Source organism: Mauremys mutica, chromosome 1, assembly GCF_020497125.1.
Source record: "Mauremys mutica isolate MM-2020 ecotype Southern chromosome 1, ASM2049712v1, whole genome shotgun sequence".
In the NCBI taxonomy this organism is placed as follows: Eukaryota; Metazoa; Chordata; order Testudines; family Geoemydidae; genus Mauremys; species Mauremys mutica.
In genome coordinates this window covers 262,670,012-262,693,788 of record NC_059072.1, presented here as the reverse complement: position 1 = coordinate 262,693,788, position 23,777 = coordinate 262,670,012, and the positions used below count along the sequence as shown (strand labels likewise).

The window sequence follows — 23,777 nt, the reverse complement described above, 5'->3', positions numbered from 1 at the left end:
TACTATGATTAATATAGACTTATTCCTGAATCATTACTTCAGAAGTGTACCTTTCACTACGCAATATTCAACTGTGTTTTGACTTTTTTTTTTTTACAGCCTAAGAGTGGGGAAGTGACTCCAAGCTGTCCACTGCTTTGTGAATTGTTGTATGAATCTGAATTTGACAGCCAGCTGTGGATTATATTTGACCAGAACAAAAGACAAATGGGGTCAGGTGACGCTTATCCACACCAGGTACAGAGGAATATATTTACCCTGATCAGACATTCTACAATCTCTTTCCCCTCTCCATCTGTCTACAATCCAGACCTATGGGTATAGATAGACCCTGCCATCAGATAACCACAACATGTAGTAGGTGTATTTTGTAAAAGGAACTTGCTAACTGGAAATTGCCAGTGTTCTCCATCTGGTGGAACATGTCATTCTTTCCTTGTAGAGTAAGGAAGAAGATTTGAAATATTTGACTTTCTTTTTTAACTACAAAAAGCTTTTACCATGTGACTGCTTGCCTTAGTGTGACCAGTGCTACCAGAGAAGTGAATTGCAGTCCTTGTCTTTTTACTAAGATGTTGCACAGTTTCAGTTTTTCTGTGTAAGGCAGAAAGGGTCCCTCAAGCTCTTCCTAGTGCTGGTGTATTTGTCTAGCAGAGTGGTTGCCTTTGGTCCTATCAGAGGCACCTGTATTAGATTTCTAAGGTAGCCTCCATCAATGTCTTTCAACAGTGTAGCAATGAATGAAGCCAAGTCAGTCAGTCTGTTCCGGTGGAGTGCCCCGAACGGGGCTTTCCACGTCTATTTATTATAATTGGTTACATAAATCATCCTATTATACGCATGTACTAACACAAGCCAGCGTCTCGCCCCCTCTCCTGATTGGTGCTTTATGCCCTGCGTACTCCAGTGGTATGCACCTGGTCGGCGCTTTATCAGTGAGTCTCCTGACCGGAAGTGTGGGGGGGTGGGAACCACTTCAGCCGCTCTAAATCCGGGGGCGGTTTTCCAACCCTCTTAGTGCTTGAGAAGTGTAACGTTCCTACACAACAGCCTTTTTAAGTGAGAGAGACTGATTGTGGAAGACTTCTTTGGTGCTGCCTTTGGTAGGAGGGTGGATTTTCTAGGTATTCTACCCTCTGTATAGGTTCCTGTACCTCTTTGGGAAAGGCTGTATATCTGAATTGGTATAGAAGAATAAAAAGAAAAGGGGAAAGTCGTCTTTTGGAAGTCTTCTTGGAATTATTTTCTTATAATTCAGATTCCCAGTTGGCCTTTATTAATGTAGCTTTTGATCATTCTTACTGTTCTGGAAAGATCAATTTAAGTTTGTTGTTCACTAGAGTACTGGATGATGGGTACCCATCGTTTTTTTTTTTTTTTTTAATTGAAGACACAAAATAAATTCACAAGTTCTTGTACACAAAAACTGCATCACTCAAGCTTTATAATCACCAGCAAATGGAGAGAATATAAATTAGCCACTTGATGTTATAACTTCCAGACCTCCTTTCACAGAAACAGGCCAGCATACCACATCCAGACCCAAAGTTCATGCATTTGACTGCTTGATTTTTGAAGTCTTTATCTCCAAAAAGCTCTCACAATCTTTAGCTATTAAGAATCTCTTGATAGAGGGCCACACAAACCTATGGTGACTTGGGAGAGATTTTCTTTGGGCAGTCCTAAAGCAAGTTGGCACAATATCTGCTTCTATTTCTCTCATATTGGATTATCCATTTGCTGTTCAACCCCTCCCCACCCCTCAAACAAACAAACAAACAAAAAAGTAGGTTGCTAAACTGTAACTTGGCTCCGTAACAGTTTACCATGAACGTTGTCAAAGTTCCACTTCTTAGACATCATGAAATGTAATGAAACAACTTTTCCAAGGTCTCCTCCACGTCTTCCTAACAATACACAAGTTGGGTCCTCTTTGGTAGTGGTTTTCAAACTTTTTGTATTGGTGACCCCTTTCACACAGCAAGCCTCTGAGTGTGACTCCTTTTATAAATTAAAAACAGGAGAGGGGTAATTTAATTTAATGGGGGCCGTAGGCTGTCAGCCCCGTGACCCCCGTGTAACCACCTTGCAACTCCGTGAGGGGTCACAACCCCCAGTTTGAGAACCCCTGCTTTGGGGTTTAAATCTGGTACTTAGAGAGCTGATGGAGTATCTTTGGAGCTTCTGGCAGACTGCCCTTTATGAACTTGTTTCAACAAAACACATATGCCTAAGTTTGAGAATGTGCTTATGACTAATCCCATCCCTGTTTGGTAAAGCACCTTCTTAAGCACCTTCTTAACTTCAAGAATGGGCTTAAATTCCATTAATTTAAATGGGATTGCTCACACTTGTGGGTGCTCTGCTGAATCAGGACTTTTATTACCTTTCCTTGAAGATTATTTGCTGCTGTGTTATATGAAAGACAGAGTCTATGAAGTGCAGGCCATGATCACTGGACCCTACTCATTTGATATTTCATAATGACAATGTGGCTCTTTGCCCACAACCAGAATTTTGGTTTGTCAGATTCCATATAAACAAATCTAGTAATGTACTGGTAGTAGCAGACACAGTTTGACTGGATTAACTCAAGAAAGATGATGATTAATCTACTAGTAGTCTTCCGTAGCCACTTACAAAAGTTAGGAGAAGCTGGGGTACATAACTTTGACACAGTAACTATGAGTTTGCTCTATCGTGACAAGACAACGCTTACTGGGAAATTCCCTAGATTGTACTTCATGGGAATGAGGCTTTATCCACTCAATTATTCAGACTGATACTGCATCTTGATTAAAAATTGTACAATCTGCCAGAGATTGTGTCACTGGTACCTGAAGTTCTTACAGCTTTCACTAGAAATAAGGCAACTTCTGTAGCTTCTTAGAAACATCCTTATCAAAGGTATCTGAAAACTTGTTTTCATCACCTTTATCCATACCTTCAAGCAATATTGCTTCCTAGTTTCAAGGTCTGAGGCCTAGTTTGGAAGAGTGGTATTGCAGTTGAAGTCCTGTTGTGAGACAGCTGCTCATCAGTCTTCCAAAAGTGTGACTCTGTACAACCAATGTTCAGTAGGCTACATGGCTGCAGGTGTAATTCTTAAGAGATCACTGAGTGCACGTAGCTACACAATATTTTCCATCCCCACTTCTTTGGAGTCTAGAATGTAGTCTTTGAAGTGGCAAAAGGAACTAAGGAACAAGATTGCAGCAGCTTATATATATTCAGGCTTGAATGCTCAATACTGCAAGAAAGGGAACACATCTGCAACCCCCGGTAATCAGAGCATTCTAGGGGCTTCCGGCAAAGATGTGTATTAGTTACAGTTCCCCAAAATAATACAAAGTGAGCCATTAATCCTCAGTGTATAGTACAACATGCTCCTTTAGTCAGTGAGGTAATAATTCCCACTGAAAGCAAAGGGACTGGGCATTACTACCTTTTATTTCTCATTAATATAAATGTAGACAAAAGATTTTCTGTTAACCAATTATAGGTCTGGCAGCTTAAGGAAGAACGTGATTCTGATTTTATTTGTAGGATTGTGTATGCATGGTAAAACTTCTTAATCTTGGCATTTTATGAGAACCTCTTTCTTTCAGTATTCCCTGAAACTGGAGAAAGGAGATTATACTATTCGGTTACAAATCCGTCATGAACAGAACAGTGAACTGGATCGCATCAAAGACCTTCCGTTCGTTGTTTCTCACAGGTTGTCTAATACTTTGAGCTTAGATATTTATGAAAACCATAGCCTTGCTCTCTTAGGAAAGAAGAAATCAAACAGTTTGACATTGCCACCAAAACACAGTCATCCATTCTTTGTTACATCTCTGCCTGATGACAAGTAAGTTGAAGTTACCTATTTTCCAGTGTAGATTTAACTAGCTGCTTCTATAAATCCAACTAAAATGATACCCATCAATGTGATACATACCTTTCTAGCATTTGTAGTTCCACATTGTAAACTGATTAACAAAATGTGACTTTAAGTGTTGCTGTTTTGACAGTTTTGAGTTCTTTATATGTTTAGTATTAGTGGAACTTAATTTTAGCATATCCTTGTTTGAGTATGTTTGTATTTTCCTTTATTTTTTATTAGAATACCTAAAGGAGCAGGGCCAGGATGTTATCTTGTAGGAGCTCTGACATTGTCTAAGACGGAGCTTGGAAAGAAAGCTGTGAGTACTTGAAACTAGTAAAGACTCTGTTCTCAAAAGTTCCTATTTATCTAAATGAGAAATTCTGTGTCTTGATGATGATCATTGTGCCTTACTTTCTTAATCTTCCTGTTAAGAGAGTATTCAGTGTAGTAAGTGAGACACATGGGTTTTTGTAAAATCAGTTGTCCTAGTGTAAACTTAATTCTGAATATTTAAAATGTAATCCTGCAATTTAATTTGAAATTATAACATGTAAATCATAAGTCTCCAAAAATTATTTTAAACTATGCAGAAACATTTTGAATTGCTGTAGAGGCAACTGCTTTTTTCATGGTTATGACAAACTTGTAAGAAAAGGTTTCTTTGTATAATTGTCTACCTGAATGTCATTTTTTAATGTATAGCACTACTTCATGTGTTTTGCTTTTGCATGTTGCTTTTCTAGTCACTTACGTGGTACACTCCTTACGCGCGTGCATGCAGCTTCCAGCAAAAAAAGTACAAAATAAATGTGCCTTTTGACACCTATTTACATTTTACTTTTAAAACTTAGGAGACATCTATTTTGTAGACTGTAATGCTGGGGCAGGATTTCTTATCTGCTGCAGACTTCTGATGTTGTAAACCACTAATACAGCTGTGTGCGCCAATGTAATGACATAAGATCTTTTTTCTACCTCCTTATGTCATAATGGAAAAGCTGTACCTCCTTGGTCAGTGTGTAGAGACGTAGAAACTTAATTTCCTGACTTGAATTAATTTTCAATCTGACTCTAGCTGTAAAAGCCAAATCAGTCTCCACTTCACTTAGTGCTAAGTTTAGGAAGGATTCTCTCAGATACTCCAGTATTTTTTAAATTGGTTATTGCTAAGATTAAATGTCAAACGTTTTCTATACAGTCATAGGCATATGTTGGGACATAGGAAATCTTGTGTAGCAGGACAAGAAATAATTTCAAGCGGGTTAGATTAAATGTATTTGATTTATGGCATATTATGGAGACAACATAATGTATTAAATCCAGGTGCATATAATACTACAGTCTAGGTAACAATTTACAAGAAAATTGAATGTTTGTATTTAGGAAGCCATACTTTCTTGGGCCAGAAAAACTTGAGAAACCCACTAATCCAGCATGTTAAACTTTTAGTTTGGCTTATATTTACTTGTATGTACAATAAATTCACAGCCAGATTGGAAATTTATTGCTGTTTTGATAAACATATAACTATAATGATAGTATAGGATATTTTCCCTTTCATCTGAAATTCAGCAGAACAATTTGTTGTAATTCTTGGCTAGGCTATTTTACATCAAATTAAATACCCATTAGGTACAGTAATTTCTAGAGTGGGAACCACTGATGATGCAATAGTTACTGCTTATTAAGTCAGTTTTCTTGAAAATGGTTCAAGAGAAATTTTCACTTCAGGTTCTTTACACAATCACGCACTTGTGTATCATGTTATGGGAACAGTTTGTTGGATGGGTGCCATCGATAGTGTCACATTCTTGCTGCTGCCATCAGTGAACATCACTGTGCACCAAGTGACAGAAGGGAGGAATAGGCAACAGTGTTATTCTAGTCCACTAAGTGTGAACTTAAAAAAACAAAACAAAAACAAAAAAAAGCAGTAGAATTTTTGTACAATAATTCTACTTAAGTATTATAAAACGGAACAATGCCACTTAATTTCCATTTTAATCTAAAACTCTCAATTGTGTTGCATTCTAAAGTTCATTTTGCCATTTTTCATTGAGCTAAGTGGTTAACAACACTTCTGTCTTACTAGGAACAACAAACTGTATACACAAAAATGCATTACTATTTTTTTTAATTTAAAAGACATTAAAATATTTGTATGCTTTAAGAGCATGTTTTGATCACAGACCTGGCACTTTAGTAGTTTGAGCTCTCTAGGTTGAAAATAAACCATAATCATACAGAGAAGGTGTCTCCATCCTGTGTAGTGTGTGCATGTTTTCTTACGGTATGTTATTCTAACTCCCAGGGGCAGTCTGCAGCAAAACGACAAGGAAAATTTAAAAAGGTACTGAATGTCAGTTTTTGGAAAAGATATGCTTAAGTCTTTTTGCATATAACTTAGAGAATTTTTCTATTAGTATTATACTTAATTTTTCATTGTCTCCCTCAGCTGCCTTCTCTTATGTAGTCTTGAATTATCCACTTCACGCCTTAAGCAACCTCTGCTGTTAGACCAACAAAATATTACTGTAATATCAAGTTACACTTGAGCACCCAGATACTTCTGTGATAGTGCCTTAAAAATGCATGTATAATGAGTCACTCTGTAACTCCTTTTCTTTATTATATGCTACTCCCCCATTCTCTCTCTCTAAAGTGCTTGGAGTCAAGATTTTCCATGGCAAATATTTTGCCTTCCATCTTGTCTCTTAATGAATGCACTGAAATTTTAACTTAAAGTTTATGATATAAAGCATGGTATCCAATCCCTCCTCACCACTAACTGGATGTATTTCTTTGAGGCTTAGTTGTACTGAAACGTAGACTGGATGTGGCACTAGAAAACATACTGCAGCAAACAACACTGCTTTTGCGGGGGGGCGGGGTGGACTAAATGACCTAATAGACTTTTCCATCTCTAGCTTCTGTGATCTTCTTAAACAAAGCATAAACATAGCTTAATGTAGATTAATTTAATTTTGACATAAAGTCAGCCTGTTCATGGAACAGTAGAAATCATAATTGGAGCACATGGTATAATCTACAAAAAACTGTCATTTTCCTATCTAGTATCCTTCATGTAAAGAAATTAAATGATAAAGTAACATTGGAATGTGTAAGTGTTTTCAATAAAATGAGCATTTTATTGTAGTACGTATTGTAACATTCTGCCAGCAGATGGGCAGTTGAAAACCAAAGGAAGATGATTGATCTTTTTTAAAAGGGCTGCGTCATTCACTTCAGTTCTTTCCTGTCTCCCAGCTGATGTAGGTTACTTATGTCTGGCTAACTTACTTTCCCACCCTTTCATCTGCCTCTTCTAAAGTGACATGATTACTTTGCCTCCTATTTTCTTTTCTCTCTGTGGAGTCTGTTTCCAGACTCGGGAAGGAAATCATACCTAGTTGCATATCTCTACCTTTCATTAATCTGATGGGTTGGAGTTTTGACTGGGGAAGAGAAGAAGGATGTGGGCCATGGAAATTACCAGATCTATGCGATATATTCTACATCTCTGCTGTATTTGCTAAGAGCCTGTAAGGTTCAGAGGCTGCTATCTTTGTTGGTCTTGGTATGGATATATCAGTACAAGGAGAAGGTCAGACGATCAAAGAAGAACTTTGATGCAAACTGCTGCCATTTTCCTGTGTTCACTTTTGTATCATCTCTAGAATTAACTATAGCTCATTTAGAAAGAATGTAAAAATCCCCATGTAAATGCATCCTTTTCCTGCAGGGTAGGATGTGTTGATCACATTAATTGTGAATCCCCAATAAAGGAGCTAATATAGTACTTATTCATAAAACCACGCAGGGTATATTGGATACTAGTGTGATGCTCTCCTCAGGGCTGCCCAGAACAGTAAGCCCCTGTCACCCCACTACCTTAGCAAGAGTGCGCGTTCCTGGAGATTAGACAGTCAGTTCCCTGCCATGCCAGTGTGTCCACCTCACCAACATACTCCTCGAGAGTCTCCCAGTCTTAAAATCAATGAAGCAGAGTTCCATCGAGGGGTGTCACTATAGTGTCCAGTCCTTCTCACAGGACACTCACAGAAGTTAAGTTTGCTGTCTCCAAATAAATGGTATACACACTAGCCTGTTAGATTAGCTGAGGACTCACTCTGTACTTAAATGTAACAGCATGGAGATGGTTTATAGTAAAACTAAGAATAAGTTTATTAACACAGAACAGTGATTTAAGTGATAATAAGCAGAGATGATAACAGAAAATGCTTACAAACAAAATGAAACATGCTTTATCGTACCTACAGCTTAAGTCTAGCAAGTTTGTCTAAAGAACTTTCTCACTTACAGCATCTCCAGCCCTTCCTGGTAGGAGGATCCAGCATTCTCAGAATTGGAAAGTGCTGTCCCCTAAGTAATGGGTACCTATGGGGTACCTCCTTTTTATAGTCCAGTAAACCTTTGAAATGTGTTCTTTGGAAAGTAAACCCTGACAAAGTTCCTCTCCTCTCTTGATGTGTAGATGCCATACTAATCTTCCTCATCCACTGGTGAATCTGCTCTTTCAGTTATCTTAATCACTTTGTTTACATTAAATGTAAATGTACTTCCATTGTCTGCGTCTTCACCTTGCTCAATTTACATTGGAGACAGACAAAACAACCTTCCTTTGTCAGTGACAAACTTGTTTGTCCGCTCTACTTACATTGCTTGGTTGGAAGTTATTTTAGTAACCTATTTCTAGCACATGTGTAAAGCATTATGTACACTAACCATACAAACATCACACAATAATATTAATAAACAATCTGTCACCAGTTTGTGATACAAGACACTGTTTGGCTAAATGTTCTAACTATAGTCTGTTGGGTATGCCCTTTGCTAGTTGGCTTAAAGGGGCTGTTAGGCTCACAACTAGTCCTTAGTCGGTCCTTTAGGAGGGCATGGTAGGTACTAAAAGTATAAGTTTAATGCTACACTTCTGGCTTCCGGGAAACACTTTCCTATCTTGTGGTAGTGGGCAGAGGCAGAGGGGAGGAGAGGGCAGCATGCGGGGTCACACTGGCACACCTCCTCCACCCCCCAGATTTGCTGCTTGCCTTGTACTGAACATGCTCACATAGACAGAGCATACTTGGCAACACTGCTGAAGCCAGCTGCCCTCACTCTGCGCTCCCCCTCCATCAGCAGGGATGGTTCGTGTCTGGTAGTGGAACTACACTCTATACAGACAGAATAGTGGGTCCCATAATAAGATACAATACAATGGAAACTGCCAAGAAAAGGTATTATATGCCCTTGGGATGTTTGGTTAGTGCTACGGAAGAAGAGCATTTCTGAACAGATGTACCACCTCCTCCTGGAGGTGGCTACTAGTTTACTTTCCAGTGTCCCGGTGGTGTGTGGAAGATCCAGTGTCACTCAGAACTCTATAGCTATAGGCCTGGTCCAGAGACTTTGCCACCAAGATTCCCTTACATGTTAATCCTCTTCAGAGGTAGCCTGTGTGACACTTTTGGAGGTTACCTGAGGTGTCCGGGGTGAATCACTACCTCCTACTTACAGTGAGAGAGTCTTGTCTGTGCCTGCCAGGGAAACCCTCCCCAACTACTGGTTGCAGGCAATGCAGGCACTCTGTTCTGCAGTCCATAAGCCCTGTTTGTTCCCAGTGCAGGCTTGCAATTTACATACCACTGAGTACCCAGTCCCTTATTTTCTGGACATGCACATTATATACTGATCCTCTGCCTCCTTGGAAACAATGCACCCCAATTTGCTGGTTTCATCTTAATTCAGCACTCTCCTTCATACAAGTATCAGAGGGGTAGCCGTGTTAGTCTGGTTCTGTAAAAGCAGCAAAGAATCCTGTGGCACCTTATAGACTAACAGACGTTTTGCAGCATGAGCTTTCGTGGGTGAATACCCACTTCTTCGGATGCAAGTCTTGCATCCGAAGAAGTGGGTATTCACCCACGAAAGCTCATGCTGCAAAACGTCTGTTAGTCTATAAGGTGCCACAGGATTCTTTGCTGCTCCTTCATACAAGGCACTTATCTGTGTCTGTAGTAAAACCAAATTGAAGTTTATTTAACAGAGTTCGAGACAGATTCAAATAAAAACAAGTATAAGGGTTTGGAAACATAAGGTTACAAGTAAAAGAAAAACATGAAAAACACACCTGTGCTTAATAACAGATATGGTATTTCTCATCCAATGGTCAGTTGTTACAGTGCTTGTCCAGTTCAGAAAGATGGGATCCGTCTTTCATGAGACACCCCTGCTGACGGAGTCTCTCCTTTGTAATGGATAAAGTCATGTATCTTTTCTGCTTCTCTCATACAGTTAGACTGCTGTCTCTTACCTCAGGGGTCCCCTATTCAGAGACTTTTCTCAGGATTCTTGTCATTGTAAATCCTCAAGCCTGCACGTGGTACAGACAGTAAACATAGGGCTGGCTTCATGTATGTCCATTGTTCTCAGTGTTGATTGAGTTAGCCCTGAGATCCTTCTTGCCTCAGGTGATAAGTTTCACTTCAGTAATTTTGAAACCCAATATCCTACATGTTACGTAATTCTAAAATTATTTTCCATACAAACATCGCACAATTGGCTATTTCTTAGCTTTCGACAGAGACCACACATAACCCCCTTTGGTGAAATATTGAGAAGGGGTAACATACCTGCCTTTGCATGTCTGTGTCCCAGCCTCTGACATTTTGCTGCAAGAGGGAACCACTTACAAAGTCCCAGTGTTTTGGGGCAGAAAGTGATGATAATTATTACTTAGGCAGAAATGCTTGGGGTTCCCATTTTCCAAGCCATGATAACAAACCCTCATTTTCTGGCATACTTCAGGATATGCTGTAGTAAGAGAGATCAGTCTGCTGTGCTTCAGAAGCATCTTTGCCTGAAGTGTCATGGGTCTACAACAACCCATCAGAAGGTGACAGTAGGTTCACTTATATGTAGACCTGCAAAATTTCTAGTCAGTGTTCCTTAAACACTGTTTCTCTAAGCCACTCTCAAGTTTCCATCAAGGCATTGCAAAACCCCTTTTCTACTGCAGGAGACTTGCTTAAATGATCCATTCTGGAGCAGTCTCCCAAGTCTTACTCCAAAAGGCAGATTCAAGAGACTTATTATCTCTACTCTGTTTTCCTCAGACAGCTTGTGTTTCATATGTTTTTTAAGACTAGGAATTTCTTCCTCTGAGTTCAGTTAATCTTTATGGAGGCCCTTTGCTTTGCGATCAAAGTGGCCAGTTTAAGGGAATTCCTGTGGTCCTGGATCTGTAAAATGCCTGTTTGCATAGTTCCATTTGTGTGGCCCACAAGAGGTCACTTAAACGTTGTATCAGAGTTGCTATTGGTAGTTTAAATGCTTTTCTTTCACCTGTTGACAGCTTCCAAGTGTTTGCCAAGATCATTGTGGCTATAGTAGCCAGCCTTCCTGAAGGAGGTATTCTTTGTCCAACTATACCTTCACTACAGAAATCACTCGGGGTATGTCTCCACTGAAAACGCGATAGTGGAACAGCTTTACTTCAGTGTAGACATGCTGATAGGTGGGGTTTTCTCATTGGTGTAGGTAATCCACCTCCCTGACAGGCAGTAGCTAGGTTAACAAGAAATCTTCCATCCACCTAGTGCTATCTACATTGGGATAGGGTGGCATAGCTGTGTCTCTCAGGGATATGGATTTTTCACACCCCTGAGAGATGTAGTTATGCTGATGTAAGTTCCCAGTGAAGACAGACCTTGAGACAAACCACTCATGCGTTGAGCAGTGGTCTAATCCTCACTGGAGCTATGAAGAAGGGCACTATGTTTACTATTGCACCTTCTCCCTGAAAGGCTAGACTGAGGAGTGAGATTGGATGCAAAGTAGAAAAGGATGTCCCAAGTACGGGTTCCACTCTAACTGTAGCTTCACAGACACTGTTTTTCTCCATTCAGGGCTTTTCCTGTCTTGCTTTTCAGCAAACCCAGACTTAACAGCTTCCTATCTCTGGTGGCTGCAGGACTTATAGACTCATAGAAGTTTTCTCTTAGAGGTGGCTTCAGATTGGCTGTGGTTACAACAGATGAGTTTCTGGGGTTGAGCCCACCATAAAGGGGTTCAGGGCTGCTGATCCCCTAGCAGAGAGTTTCTGCCAGTCAACTGAGAGAAGAATAAATTGATTTTACAGCATGTACGTTCTTCCACATGTCATGGCCTGAAGGACAAAGTATTCAGTATCCACACAGAACCCAACTGCAATTGTTTAGATCAGCAGTTTTGGGCACATGGAATTGGAATGAAAGCCCACTGATTTTTCTTTTGGGCAGTGAGAGAGTTGTTCTGGTACCCCACTCACGTCGTGGGCTTTTTAGCGGCAGGGCATAATGGCTGAGCTGTACTTGGAATAATCAGGAAAGTGGTTTCTATGTGTCTCTCATGTACTCTCGTGTAAAAGCAAGGGATGCACCAACTGGTTTTAAATGGCCATCTGCGTAAACAGAAGTCTCGAGCAGAGGTTCCTAAACTTGTTTTTGCCGTGCCCCCCTTCAGAGATTTATGTCCCATGCACGACCCTTCTTTGTTCCCCTTCTCTCTCCTCCACAGTCCTGCCTATCCCTCTTGCTCTCACTCCCCCAGCCTGCTGCCCTCTTCTGCAGACCCTGCATCTGCTGGCTCCAGGTGCATCCTCCATGCTGCTTCTGGCCAGACCTCACTCCCTTTGTTGCTGCCTGCTGCCACCATTCCAGCATCCAGGGCACATGTGGGGTGTGAGGTGGAGGGGCTCTCAAACCCTTCATCGTTGCCTTTCCTTGTGCACTAGCTGCCTTCGCCACTGCTTCTGCTGCTCGGAAATAGCAAGACACTATTGTTCTGCTTCGCATCAGGTCATCACTCTCCCCAATAACCTCAGCGCACCCCACACTGTGAAAACCTATGCTCAGAGCAACAGTTGTCTAACTTTTTGAGCTGAGCCCCGCTCCTTTTGAGTTCAGGGTGTGGGAAGACACATGTGATGATATCTGGGGACAGAGCCAGCAGTGGGCATGGAGGCATTGATGCTGACCCATGGGCTGGGTGGTCCACTGAGATGAGTTGGGGTGGAGGTGGTGCTCCCCTCACCAAGCTGCCCTAAACGTTCCTCCATACCCCCCCCCAGAGGGGGGCACACCCCACAGTTTGAAAACCTCTCCTTGAGGGAAATGTAGGCAAGGATGTCTTAATGTGTTGGAGGTCTGGCATAGCCTATGCCTTTCCCCATCTTCCTGTTTTTGGAGAACTTTAGATAAGAATGGGAAGGAGTGTTTGTGTTTTAAATATTTATATTTTTCTTTTTCTGAGCCTGTCATAGGTTTATTCCCCACTTTGAACTTTAGCGTTTATTCCCCACTTTGAACTTTAGCGTTCACAAGACGGGGACCTGCATGGACTCCTCAGAATAATCAGTAACAGCAACAGAAATAAAGAATTCTTCCAGCAAACACACAATTGCAAATATAGAAAGCAACTCAAAAGACTAATCCGCCTTTTTAACTAATACTCACTATACTGGATAGTAGGAAATACTCCAGGAGAACTTGGAGACATGTCTGGCCTCTCTTAGATCCAAAGAGAGCACACAACTCAAACAAAGAACACAGACAAAGCCTTCCCTCCACAGGGATTTGAAATTATCCTGTCCCTTGATTGGTCCTCTGGTCAGGTGTTCATCAGGTTACTGAGCTTGTTAACCCTTTACAGGTAAAAGAGACTTTAACCCTTAACTATCTGTTTATGACAGAGCCTCTTTTACTATTTGCAAATTCAGCTGGTGTCTTTATGAGAAATTGCATACATTCAGATGGCCTAGAGAGAGATCCTGTGCAATGGAAAAATGCAATGTGAAATACGTTGCTTGAATTTTAAAGCTGACAATGGTCTTTTTAGTAAGCCAACTGTATGTGTATCCATGTTCTCCTGGAGTATTTCATGTGAAAACTGTGATGGTGAATTAGAATAACCTTATTATATGTAATTATTTGCCTGGTACGTCAGACAAATGTATAATTAAAGTCTCTGTTTTGAAAATCTTAGTCCAACTAGACAGATATGAGAGGGAAAGTAGACAGATATAACTGAGAAAAGAGAATGAAACTAAAAAAAATGTGTGACATGAAGCTGACATCTGACCTCCACTTGAATTTTTGTTGAGTAGTGGGGGAAAAAATTTGGTGGAATAGCTGGTAAAATCTTAATACTATTTTAATGTTATCTATATGCTATCATAATTAAATTTGGTGACACTTCTATTATAATCCTTGTTTAAAGATGATGTAATACAGGTATAAATATTTTTCTTCAGCATCTAATTTGGCACAGATGGCATCAGGCCAGGAGCACGTTTTCCTTCAAGCTTTTAGCTGCTATGATTAAGTTACATAAAAACTTAAGATGAGGCAGATCTGAAAAAGTGTTAATGTCTGCTATGACTCAAAAATAAGATGTTTGATTTGTATCTGATATAACTCAATTTCTTCCACTTGTACCAAATTTAGCAAACAATTGTGGTTAAATTCCACTCCACAGTTGTCTATATTTTGATGGCAAATGAAGTAATTCTTGTATGTATACAGTTTGTAGTTCTGCAAAAACACTTTGAGACTTACCGACTCTAGTTGCATATTATATAAATAATTTCATAAGTTGTAATATTTCTTAGTTTGCCGTGAGAGATGAGAATAGCTGTGACATTTAACTCTGAGAGTAAGTGCCACACATTGAGAGACTTCCTTTATGAAGGTAATTTTTTCTGAAGATAATATATTAAATGTCTAAATTCAGTTTTACACTATATCATAGTAACTCAGTTGCTATGATATAACATAATTTTAAAAAAAAAACACCTTTATATAAACAAGAGTTCATTATTTGTCCAGCAGTGGCTCTTGCGCATGTTCTTTGAGTAAGGTTTTGAAAGAGTGCTGCTTTTAAAAAAAATAAAAATAAAAGTTTATTCAATATCTGAGTCATAGCTGTTAGTCCTAGTCAGTCAGTTCATTTCCTTCATGCATTTGTATCTGCCACCAATTTTTTTTAAATGTTAAGATTACAGTTGATAGAAATTAATGAAACTAGGATCTTGTCTTCGCATACAGCGCCACACCAGTGCAGTTTTTCCTGTCAGTGTATAATCCACCTCACCGAGAGATGTTAGCTGGCCTGGACTAGCAGCTAGGAACCCCCAGCATCTACCCACCTCATCTCCGGGAACCACCTCTAGCCCAGCCCTGAAGGCAGCACAGAAGTGAGGGTGACAATCTTGGGACCCCCCCCCTCCCCTCCCCACAAACAACAACTTTGCAGACCTGCCCACCCCCATGATCCCATTTTGGGTCAGGACCCCCTCGATTAGAACACTGAGAAATTTCAGATGTAAACATCTGAAATTGTGAAATTGACCAATTTTAAATCCCTCTGGCCATGAAATATACCAAACTGGACCATGAATTTGGTAGGGCCCTAGTTATCTATTTATATAGCAATAAGATGAAGCTTTTGATCTACATGTTTCTAGCACAAGCTTAGTATGGTAATGTAGTGGGTCTGTACACTCAGATTTAATGTTCTTTTTGGGGGGAACCTGTTTAAATACTGTAACATCATTAAAAGCAAAAAATTGATAGTGTGTACTGTAATGTATGTTAGATGGTCTGTGATGAAACCTGACACTGGTTTACTCAGAAGTGATGGGATTTAAATTACACAAGAAAAATGTGTGTATCAAAACAGCTGTTTGTTGAGATCAACATTGATCCTTTCAGTTGAGATTTTTTTTCACACCTTGATGACTGTATATATCAGGTTTGGTCTGGAGATTGATATATCTCCATAAACCACATTATTGTAGTCTTCCTATATTTGAAAACAGAAAATAATTCAAAAATGTTACTGTTTAGCTTTTTATCTGAATATGAATACACCATAGGCTAAGCTGCAAAGTCCTGTAGTAGCAGCTTGGAAGAAATTTCAGTGGCTCAAGAGAGATATACTTATGAGTTTTATGGCATGTTGATGACTTTACTAATATAACGTTTTGTTAATAATTACCCTCCCCCCCAAAAAAAAAAAATAATAAAAACCCTTATTCACTCACATGTTTTGTCCCCAAACTTTAGAGGACAGGAGCTTTACCTAATTTTATCTTTACCTTTTTACCCCACTTACCTGCTTTCCTGAAGACCGTCTCCATAACTCCCTTTAACAGTATGTGAATACAAAAATGTTAAGCTTTGACACCTTGATAAAGAAAATAGAACTGCTTTAAGGCGCATTGAGGCCATGTGATGGTTAAAGCCATATTAAAAGGGTGCGCCTGCCCTATAGCCTTCCTTGCTGGCCAGCATGACTCGGCTGCACCCTACCTCAATTTCCCCTTCACTGAAGGCCCTTTAAAGTTCACACAGTCCAGATATTCAGATATTCCCCCTCTGGGGTCCAGTTTATTAAGTCCTGCACAAAGTCTTTCAAAATAGAGGTCAAACCTACAAAGTCTTCACCTCTGTTTCAGCTGAGCCCAGCTCCTCCCTCCGAGCGGGGGTCTGTCCTCACTCTTTAAAATTCATTTCTTTTGTCCCAATCTCAAGCTGGGCGCAGCCCATCCTCCCTGAGAATCTGCCTTCCTGCTCTCCCAACACCTTTTGCCTGGAGTTTGGCCCTTCTCCACAGGCCTTCCTTGCAGTTGTCTCCCCGCTGCTGACTCAGGGCCCTGCAGGAGCCTTCTTCCTCCTTGCAGTGTCTGCAGGCATCTTGCAAACCATCTCCAGCTGTCTCCCCCTTTATAAGACCCAGGTGCCCTCCCTTAAGACCAGGTAGGCAGCCTGTAATCCGTCCAGGGGCACTGGCCTGCTTCCTTTCTTGCAGGGGTCAGTCACCTTGTTACAAGCCCATTTCTGAAAACTTGGAAGCAGGGGCGGCTCTAGACATTTCGCCGCCCCAAGCACGGCCACATGCCGCGGGGGGCGCTCTGCCGCTCGCCGGTCCCGCGGCTCCGGTGGACCTCCCGCAGGGTCCATCGAAGCCGTGGGACCAGCGGACCCTCCGCAGGCATGCCGCCGAAGGCCGCCTGCCTGCCGCCCTCCTGGCGACCGTCAGAGTGCCCCCCATGGCATGCCGCCCCAAGCACGTGCTTGGCGTGCTGGGGCCTGGAGCCGCCCCTGCTTGGAAGAAACCCTGGGGAGGTGGGAAATTGGGTGCGTCTCCAGAGAAAGTTGAACCATTCAGAGGTTCTAAAGACTAATCCTTTGCTCTCAGGCTCCAACTTCCAGGCATGTAACTGCTTGCAATCATTTAGCACTTTTTGCATTGTAAGATAAAAGAATAGAAATGTAGTCCATTCCACCATGTAGTTGATTTTTTTTTTTCTACCACTAGGATGTAATTACTGTTCATTACCATCTGATACCATCACCAACAAAGACTAAGAATGGCAGCAAGGAGAAAGAAAGGGAACCAGAAAAAGAAAAAGACGTAAAGGAGGAATTTGCTGAAGCTTTGAGAGACCTGAAGATACAATGGATGACTAAGTATGTCTTTTGTAGTTTCCGTAACCAGTCATAGTATAACAGGGATAGCTCAGTGGTTTGAGCATTGGCCTGCCAAACCCAGGGTTATGAGTTCAATCCTTGAGGGGGCCATTTGGGGATCTGGGGCAAAAATCTGTCAGGGTTCGTACTTGGTCCTGCTAGTGAAGGCAGGGGGCTGGACTTGATGACCTTGAAGTTCTATGAGATAGGTATATCTCCATATATTATACCTTTTCTATTTTGTTAATACTAGAAGAAATGGAAGTTTGAGTACTAGGATAATTAAACTTGTGATATCAGAAGACCAGTCTCTCACTGTTGCACTGCCTCCTGATTAGTACATGCAGAACCAGCATATTCATTTCATCCCTCTTTTTGGCTAGGCTGGATACCAGTGACATGTATAGTGAATTGAAAGAAGCCTTTCCTAATCATCTTCCCTTGTATGTTGCAAGACTCCATCAGCTGGATTCTGAAAAGGTGAGTTGTTTTTTTAATACAGTATTTGTTTGTTTCACTCTATCTTGCCTTGAGACAGGAGATTAAATCTGAAGATTTCTCCTTTACTGTTCTTCACAGATGCCTAGACTTGACATGACTGCTGTGGCTATACTTTTAACTTACTCAGAATAAAAAGCATTTACCATTTACAAACCAGTGCATTTTTACAAGGCTATAAATGTGAATGCTTAGCATCTCTTTCATTGTTCCCAGCATATCAGAGAAACAGCTTGATTGGCTTATTGGTTGTTTATGGAAAAAAATAGTGAGGTAAAGTAAAATTTAAAGAAATGCGTTTTCTATCTAGTTCTGAAAGGAGTGAAGTTGCTTATTTATTGAGGGAATGAATTTCATCGTTTAGTTTTTTTCTCCTGTTAAATGTCTTTTGCTTTCATGAACTTCTCATGATGACTGACAGTTTCCAGTGGAATGTGGCTGATTTGGGTAGCTAGGACCAAACCCAGTGACATTTACCTGGGGAGGCATTGCAGAAACCAGAGCACTGGGGTCAGATCAGTGTGACCAGTGTTGCTAACTACACAGGTTGGTGCATTTTGTGCCAGGTGTAGGTTTTTCAGATTCCAGGGCTTTATTTCTACATATGAGTTGCTATAATCAAGCTTGGAGTCTGTGAATGCAAGGAGCACTGTGGACAGGTTAGTGTCTAATGTTGAACTCTTTAAAAAGAGAATGTTTCAGTCCCGCTGCTCATTGTAGATACTTGAAGTATATCAAAGCACTTTTGTATGTGTATAGTTTTCAAACGTGAATGCTCAATCTATATCCTTTTATATAAAAGGGGTTTGGTTTTGTTTTACTCTAGGGAGGCTTACAAAGTACTGAACTCAGTATTTGTAGCTCTAGCTTCTAGGAGAGCTCCCTCAGATGACACCTTCTTCTCCCCTTGAATAGCCATTCAGATCAGATGTATACAGTTGGAACCTGTTCCATCATTTGATACTGGCTGAAGGATGGAGAGGGATTCCTTCCTTCTCGTTGTCAACACAGCTGAGCAAAGTATTTTCGCAGTCTCTCACTGATTAAATCTTATTCCCAAGACCTAGTACAGTCAGATGTATGGGTCGGGTGACTTCTTGTTAATTCCATTTTCTGGGAATGGATCATCTAGCAATGGCTTGGCTTAAAAGTGACTTGTGTTGCTTTTGGAGATCTAATCCAAAAATCAATGAGCTTAGCCATAAACTGTAAAGCCCTTACAGATGGTTTCTTCATGAGATAGACTAACTGTTCTTGAGGTGGAGGGTCTGCTCACATGTCTTTCAAGTGAATAAGTGCTTACCCTCCATTTTCAAAGGTACACTGCTGTGATCCTTAGCAGATAGCTGTTGCACAAATTCTCTCTGTTCATCTATTTCATGTTCATCACCATGATAGTGTGAGCTCCATTCCACCTCCTTCCTCTTCTTTTGGTGCTAATTTTTTCTTTTGCAGGGTGCACCACCTCACACTTTATACAAAACTTCAGAAGCACAATTTCCTTTATGCATAGGAAGGCTGGATTCTGTATCCCTAGCTGGCTTGTCTCAAATCATGATCAGCTCTTTGGATGCTGTCTGTAACCCCATTCTTCATCATTCTTGTGTCACTAAGATTGTAAGGTTTCAGAGTAGCAGCCGTGTTAGTCTGTATCCGCAAAAAAAACAAAAAAAAACAAAAAAAAAAAAAACAGGAGTACCCAGAAGCCACCTACTACAGGACAGGCCTAAAAAAGAAAATAACAGAACACCACTAGCCATCACCTACAGCCACCAACTAAAACCTCTCCAGCGCATCATCAAAGATTTACAACCTATCCTTAAAGATGATCCCTCACTCTCACAGATCTTGGGAGACAGGCCAGTCCTCGCTTATAGACAGCCTCCCAACCTGAAGCAAATACTCACCAGCAACCGCACACCATACAACATAAACACTAACCCAGGAACCTATCCTTGCAATAAAGCCCGATGCCAGCTCTGTCCACATATCCATTCAAGTGACACCATCACAGGACCTAATCACATCAGACACACCATCAGGGGCTCGTACACCTGCACATCTACCAACGTGATATATGCCATCATGTGCCAGCAATGCCCCTCTGCCATGTACATTGGCCAAACCGGACAGTCTCTACGCAAAAGAATAAATGGACACAAATCTGACATCAGGAATCATAACATTCAAAAACCAGTGGGAGAACACTTCAACCTTTCTAACCACTCAGTGACAGACTTGAAGGTGGCAATTTTGCAACAAAAAAACTTCAAAAACAGACTCCAAAGAGAGACTGCTGAACTTGAATTAATATGCAAACTAGATACTATTAACTGTGGTCTAAACAAAGACTGGGAATGGTTGGGTCATTACACCAATTGAATCTATTTCCCTATGTTAAGTTCTCCTCACATTATCACTTCAAAAAGTTTTTTTTCCTCCTGCTAACGATAGCTCATCTCAATTGATTAGACTCTGCCTGTTGGTATGCATACTTCCACCTTTTCATGTTCTCTGTATGTATAAATATCTCCTGTCTGTGTGTTCCATTCTATGCATCCGAAGAAGTGAGCTTTAGCTCACGAAAGCTCATGCTAAAATAAATTTGTTAGTCTTTTAGGTGCCACAAGTACTCCTGTTTTTAAGATTGTAAGATTGGTCTTGTGGTTTGGCCTTCTGGTTAAGGCACTGTACTGTGACTTGGGATATCTGGGGTCAGGCCCCAGATCCCTCACATACCTTGTGTGATGTACTGGGTCTTTGCCATCTATAAAATAAGTACTGGCACTTTCATTGTCTGTCTTGCTTATTTAGATTGCAAGCTCTTTGAAGCTGGGATCTCCATCTTACTATTTAAAATCTTAAGAGTTTAAGGTCAGGAGAGACCTAGATCATCATCTGATCTTCTGCACATCAGAGGCCACTAAACGCCGTCCAGTTCCCGCTCAATTGAGCCCAATAACCTGGAATAAAGTATTACAGCCCTCAGGAAACTAAACTGTCATGTGGCACAGGCAAAGCATAGGCGGGACTGAGGTCCACCAGTGCCCAAGGCCTTGCAATGAATGTCAGGGAAATGATTTGGCAAGATACCCTGATAATCCTAACAAGTGACCCACACTCCAGGCTGCAGAGGAGAGTGAAAAATCCAAGTTTGACCTGGGAGTGGGGAGGGGTTTACTTCCCAAACCTGAAATGGCAATTTGACTCTGAGCATGTGAGCAAGATCCACCAGCCAGATATGAGAGAATTTTCTCTACTGCCTCAGAGCACCAGCCTGCCTGTCCAATATCCCATCTCCAGCCATGGCAGTCTGTGCTTCAGAGGCACAAAACAAGCCCAGAGCACCTTGGAGGTGGGGAAAAATATTTTCCTTCCTGAGCCATGTCGACCATGGGAAGCTTGTTGGGGCCTATAGGCACTACTGGAATATAAAGAAATTGTAACCTCTTTGTGTCAAGGACGTTTAAAATATGGGTTTGTATGGCACTAAGCACAATATGACCTCAATCCTGTCTAGACTGTAGAAATGTTAAATAAGTAAATAGATTTCAGAAACTGTTTGTATTGCCATGTACTTGTGGCTTCAGTAATGTTTAATAATATTAAGTGTTAAATGGGGTGACTTCATTTTGCCAGTCTCACATTTTTTTATTTCTTTTTCATTCAGGAACGAATGAAAAGGCTCGATGAAATTATTGAAGCTGCAAATACTGTTATCTCGCATATTGATCAAACAGCGTTAGCAGTTTATTTTGCCATGAAGACTGATCCCAGGCCTGATGCAGCTACTATAAAAAAGTACCTAACCAGTAAATACTCTTTCTTGCATCCTATTTCTGTAGTCTATAAATATAGTTGCCTTTTCTACATACAAGTATTCTAAAGGATTCTGAAAGCTGATCTAGAATTGTAATTTTTTGAGACTTGGGTTCAAACTTGACTTCAAGTGGAAACAGGTATTTGAGACAAGTACGTTTAGAGTTTTGTGCATTTCAGAATGCAGAAAGACACTGAAAAACGAATTTTGCTCAGAAGAGCTCAGATAAGATTACAAAGGATGGCTTTCAGATCAGAATTGAGATACATGGGCAAAGCTGTGTGGGAAAGTTTGTACTCTGCTTAGTCTCATCAAATTCATAAACATTCAGAATAATCAGTGAACTGGTAGTATTTGGATAACAAGGCACTCCTGTAGGAATAAGTGCAGGGTTTTGCATGATACGATGGGATCCTCAAAATTCTTGAAGGATGGTTCCAAGATGCTAGAGAACAGTACTTGTTGTTTGATAAAGCCACTTTTGAAGAGCTCACAAGTGTTTATAGAGTGAGTCAGGAAAGAGAGACTGGTAACCATGGCTATATCTGTATTCAAATATGGTCTTTTTCTCTGTGGAGTTAGTACACAGTAACATTCTTTTGGAGTGTCAGTATGTTCAGTAGAAGGTCAGCACTTCAAAGATGACGATGCACTACATTTTTTTTAATGATTCATTTCAAAAGCCCCTTTTACACTGATCCATTTTGACTGGAGAATAGCATAGAGCAGCTAATTTGAAGTTTAGGGGCTGTGAACGGAGGTTTGTTACATATTGACCTTGGTTAATTAAATCATTAACCTAGTTGCTTGGAGTGGCTTGTACATAACACTGTATTTGCTGGATTTAAAAATAATTAAGCATTTCCATTCTAAGCATTTCTTGGTAGAGTCAACCAAATGATCTGGTGATCTTCTAACATCTGAAACTGAGAACCAAATTCAGTGCTGGCTTAAGTGGATGCAGTTCCTTTGAAGTCCATGTTGGCTTACATTAACAGTGGACTGGCCCTCTTTCCATACTATCAAGAACTAATAAAATATATTACTAGATCCTGACTTCTTGTTAAATTCTTAAAATTTGGCTTGCACTTCTGTTCAAATACCAGAGGCAATTCAGTTGCGCCTGAACCTATAGGCTTGGTTACAATCTGTACGTTGTGTAATGTACACTAACTATATTTTGAGCCAGTTTAGAATGATGGGAAATAGTTTATTTTCAGAAATGCTGTATTTTAATAGGGTACCTGAAAATTGCTTCTACTTCTAGTGTAAATACTAATCAACAAGTGTGTTTAGTTTACTGTGATTTTTAAGGCAAAGTTAAATTATTGGCTCTTGATTAAAACAAATAGCTGCAAGAGACACCTTGTATTTGTGTTCAAATTCGTAATGTAGTGATATGGAAAAACAGAAGTCTACCTTAGTGGATGCCCTTTGTCGGAAAGGAAGCGCACTAGCAGACCAACTTCTCCATCTGCAGGCCCAAGATGGGGCTGTTTCAAGTGATGCTGAAGGTAAAGATGACGATCAAGAGAGCTGCATAGGTGTTCTGTCAGAGACTTTCTGGGAAACAACAAAATGGACTGATCTTTTTGACACTAAGGTAAGAGGACCAGCAGAAATTCTAAATTTTGCACTCTTGTGATGGAATTTAACACCACTTTTGTGTGTGGCTTCCAGGCATCTCTCCCTTCCACTCCCTAGTTCTGTCCCCATATGTTGTGCCAGCCTCTCTCAAACGTTTTTCCTCAGGTGGGATCTCTCCTAGGCTGTTAGATTTATTTGCCTTGGACTTATCTGCTCTGTGTGTATACAAATGGGGAGGGTATGGAGCAGTAACTGCAGACTTTTATTAACAAACTGCTTCATTTATCAAGTTTCTAGTTTACTATTCCTTTCAAGGAATAGTTCAATTGCTGTCCAATACAGCACTTCTAGCCCTTCAACAGAAATGTGTACAGCCCTGTTCTGTGGTGGTCATGAGTCCGTAGCATTTTCTACATTAAGAATGAAAGAAAACCCTGTGTTCCTTAGCTGTGAGTAAGGGCTGCAATGG

The 23,777-nt window shown here is 40.6% G+C and overlaps 1 protein-coding gene across 3 annotated transcripts in view; it reads left to right on the top strand.

The window, feature by feature from the left end:
• Window positions 1–23,777, top strand: part of TPP2 (tripeptidyl peptidase 2) — a 76,574-nt gene that overhangs the window by 42,244 nt on the left and 10,553 nt on the right. For 2 of the 3 annotated variants that reach the window (XM_045008589.1, XM_045008571.1), the window contains exons 21-28: window positions 100–237; window positions 3,609–3,853; window positions 4,109–4,187; window positions 6,183–6,221; window positions 17,252–17,403; window positions 17,787–17,883; window positions 21,572–21,702; window positions 23,117–23,324. In XM_045008589.1, the coding sequence (XP_044864524.1) occupies window positions 100–237; window positions 3,609–3,853; window positions 4,109–4,187; window positions 6,183–6,221; window positions 17,252–17,403; window positions 17,787–17,883; window positions 21,572–21,702; window positions 23,117–23,324 (1,089 nt within the window). The remainder of the gene's footprint in view (window positions 1–99; window positions 238–3,608; window positions 3,854–4,108; window positions 4,188–6,182; window positions 6,222–17,251; window positions 17,404–17,786; window positions 17,884–21,571; window positions 21,703–23,116; window positions 23,325–23,777) is intronic. The other variant, XM_045008580.1, reaches the window with a different exon arrangement.